We start from the raw sequence: 3,340 nt of genomic DNA on the forward strand, positions 1-3,340 counted from the left end.
GCTCCTGTAGTAAGGATAAACAGCTGTATTTACCTTCAGCCAAAAATAAAGCTAACCTTTACTCTTACCTTTTGTTGGAAATAGGTGGCAAAGGCTTTGACTTACAGAGACACTTCATGTTGGATGTCAAAATTGGAAGTGAATCTAATTATTTGCATTTCTGGACGTAAGTGGTATAATCACCTACAGGTACATCATAATTATTATACTTTGAAAACATAAAAATGAAATAAATTATTATATCTTTACCTGTTCAGGTCTTTTTAAGTGTTGATGCAAATTGAGGGCCAGTCTGTCATACCAGCGTCCACGTGAATCAAAACAAAACACATTTTGCTTCAACAGCTCTTCTAACAGACTCACAGCCTCTTCATATTGCCGCCATTTCTGCATTACTTCCACTCCAAAATAACACATTTTAGTGATTGCCCACTCAGCTGAGAAGGAACGCAAGTGTTCTGGAAGACGAACTGCAGTCAACTCTGAACTATTATCTTTCAATGTGACAAGCATATCGTTGAACTTCTTGGATGCCTCAGGAAAGTAGCTGAAAGCCTGCTCAAAGTTGTTGCTCTCAAGTGCCATGAACATCTCGTGCTTTTGTTGGTAAGCATTGGCAAATGCAATGAGGCTCTCACGAGAATGGAAAACCCTTGTGGGCCTGTCAATCAAGTATGGTGGGTAAACAACTTTGCCAATGTTGGCAAGAAACAGTGTTGACCTAAGAATCAGATTAATAAATTAGCTTAATTTTAAAAATAACAAATAAAATGATGATGACACTGCTAATTAACATTATTGTTAGCACAATTTGAAATCAATTTTTCAGATTCAATGTTTATAACTTACAGCTGCTGAGCCTGTCCATTGTTAGTGGAATCCTCTTCATCTGGAATCACATTCATCGTAAAGAGTAACAAAACTCGGTTGAAAACCTCTCTTGGAAGATCAGCTACTCTGACACAAGACCCAAGCACTTGCCTGACTCTTGGAAAAAAAACCCAAAACAAACATACAAACAAATAAAAAAAATTAATGTATGAATAAACTTGTCTAAGTTTTGTTGAAGTAGCATTGCTTCTCTTCTTACAAGAAGAGGCAAGGAAATCTTTCCATGTATCCATGTGTTTTAAAAACTGTTGGATAAATAGTGACTACAAAAATTATCCTGCCTGTGAACCTGACTCAAGTCAGAAATGACAAAATACAGTGTAACGGACAGAACACTACATGATGTGTGTGTGGCTGAGTCAACCTTTCAAAATAGTTACCTTTTCAAAACAACACTTTCAAAGCTCCCAAAAAGTGTTTTCTGATTTTGTGCAAGATTGACTATTGTGTCTATTATTTCCTCTTTAGTGCCTCCTTTCTTTCCAGGGGAAATGTGAAGAGATTTAACCAAAAGCTTCAACTCCGGTGCAACTATTAGGTTTAGTGCTTCCTGGAGGTTTGTCAATTGATGTTGATCTCTTAGAAAACCTGTTCGACAAATAAAAATAAAAATACTAAGCCATGGCTCAAGGTACATGTGAGTTTGAAGATTCATGCAATTTTCCAAAATAACTTGGTCCAACAAAACGATTACTTCACCTTTTTCAATGAGGGAATCTGTAACTGGTTTCAGATCTTTGCAAATCTTTGGGTAGTCAAGCTTACAGCACCTGAACCACCCATGCTTACGCTGAAAAAGACGAATGTAAAGCTTCTGCTCTTCTGGAGACATTTCATTAAATAAATCAATGATCTCATTGTCTTCTTCATTGAATAAATTTCTGTCTTCTTCATTTGACATCACATTATTCAAGACTAACTTAAAATTAGCCAGGTAATATGGTTCATAATCTTGCCGTTCCCCAACTTGAATTTCCAAATTTTTCTCTTCCAGCGCGCCATTATGTTCTTGAATACTTTCATCAAAGTTTGTTGAATCCCTGGATAGATCTTTTCCTGCAAGGAGTTTTGGATTTTTTTGCATGTCCTTCTCTCCAATTTTACATTCTTGATCATCCACAGTCTGGGTTTTAGAAGGTGATTGTGCAACTGTGGAATCCCCCTGTGCAAAGTTATTGAAAGACCCAGGGGAATCCCCCTCCAAAATTATCTTACATGAACCATTTTTCAACTGTTTCTCACTATGGTCACCATGCTCATCTTCTCTTGAAACTTTTGCCAGGGGTGAATCTTCATGAAAAACATCTGCAGAATTGGAGGAACTTTTCAACTTGGGAACAAAGCTTCTACAATCTTCCTTTCTTTGAGCAAATCTCCTACCATGTTTACATTGTTTTGATTCCATCACATTATCCAAAGCAGCTGGCACCAGATGCTTCTCTTTGCCAACTCCCTGGAAACTTAAACCAGTGCTTATATTTGCAAGGAGTCCATTTTCTTTAAGGTTACTACAAGGTAATCTATTGATCCCATGACCTTGTGGTTTGCTGTTTTCATCGGATTTACAATTGCTATCCAAGTGTCTGTTAATACTAGAAAGAAACACCAACTTACCACACACTGGGCATGGCACAGTTCTCGGGTTACACGGTTTTGTTAACCATGCTGCTATATCTCTCTTCGTCTTACTGGAATGTGGTTTCCTTGAAATTAAGATTGTTGATTCATGATTTTCTCCACAAGAGCTGTTGTTGACTTTGTCTTCAGGTTCTTGGTTTTCTTCCACAATTGAACTTGTAAGTTTTGATTTCAATGGAATGTCAATGGAATCCGAAAAGTCATCTTCAACTCTATTTTTTCGCTTACGGGAAAGAGATAACCTGGTCCTTTTTCCGGATTCCATTTAACAGCATTTCGACCTGTTCACACTGCATGCATACTACACGATCAAAGCCACGCTCGCTCAGGTTTTCTGTAAACTTTAGTTTACAAAGCACCTACAGGAGTTATGTATGCTGTCAGTGAGCTTCAATAAAGCTGACTTATTTTTAGATAACTGCATCTCCCGCCATTTTGAAGTACTCTACACGACCTGTCACTCTACACGGGATACGCTCCCGTATGGGTGATGACCGCTGATAAATGGACCAAATATACGCGGGCATCAATGAAGAATGCAATCAAAGAAACTCTTCTCGTAAAAAAATTACTCCTCACATTATTCAACCGGATGAAGACCGCGTGATTTGGCGTTATGCAGGCGTCAGTCACTGACGGGAATCGGGTCAATTCATGTCATTCATGGATAGAACTCTACATCAGTACAATTGTTTAGAATTTCTTAAGCGACAGGATAACAGCAAAATGCAAAGGTCTAAGTCAGGTTACATAGGTGGCTGAACTTTCAACTATCATTTTTTTAATGTTCGTAGTTCAAAAATATATCCGA

General features: G+C 37.9%; 1 protein-coding gene across 2 annotated transcripts in view; it reads right to left on the minus strand.

The window, feature by feature from the left end:
- LOC137992110 (fanconi-associated nuclease 1-like) overlaps window positions 1–2,981 on the minus strand; it is an 18,348-nt gene extending 15,367 nt beyond the window's left edge. The window contains exons 1-4 of one of the 2 annotated variants that reach the window (XR_011121639.1): window positions 1,591–2,976; window positions 1,272–1,479; window positions 850–987; window positions 250–721 (exon numbers count right to left, since the gene is read on the minus strand). Coding sequence is in view for 1 of the 2 variants with exons in the window: in XM_068837232.1 (XP_068693333.1) it covers window positions 250–721; window positions 850–987; window positions 1,272–1,479; window positions 1,591–2,794 (2,022 nt within the window). In the remaining variant the exon portion in view is untranslated. Of the gene's footprint in view, window positions 1–249; window positions 722–849; window positions 988–1,271; window positions 1,480–1,590 lie in introns of both variants that reach the window. The other variant, XM_068837232.1, reaches the window with a different exon arrangement.
- Between the last annotated feature and the right edge of the window lie 359 nt (window positions 2,982–3,340).

This window comes from Montipora foliosa, chromosome 2, assembly GCF_036669935.1.
Source record: "Montipora foliosa isolate CH-2021 chromosome 2, ASM3666993v2, whole genome shotgun sequence".
NCBI classification, from domain to species: Eukaryota; Metazoa; Cnidaria; class Anthozoa; order Scleractinia; family Acroporidae; genus Montipora; species Montipora foliosa.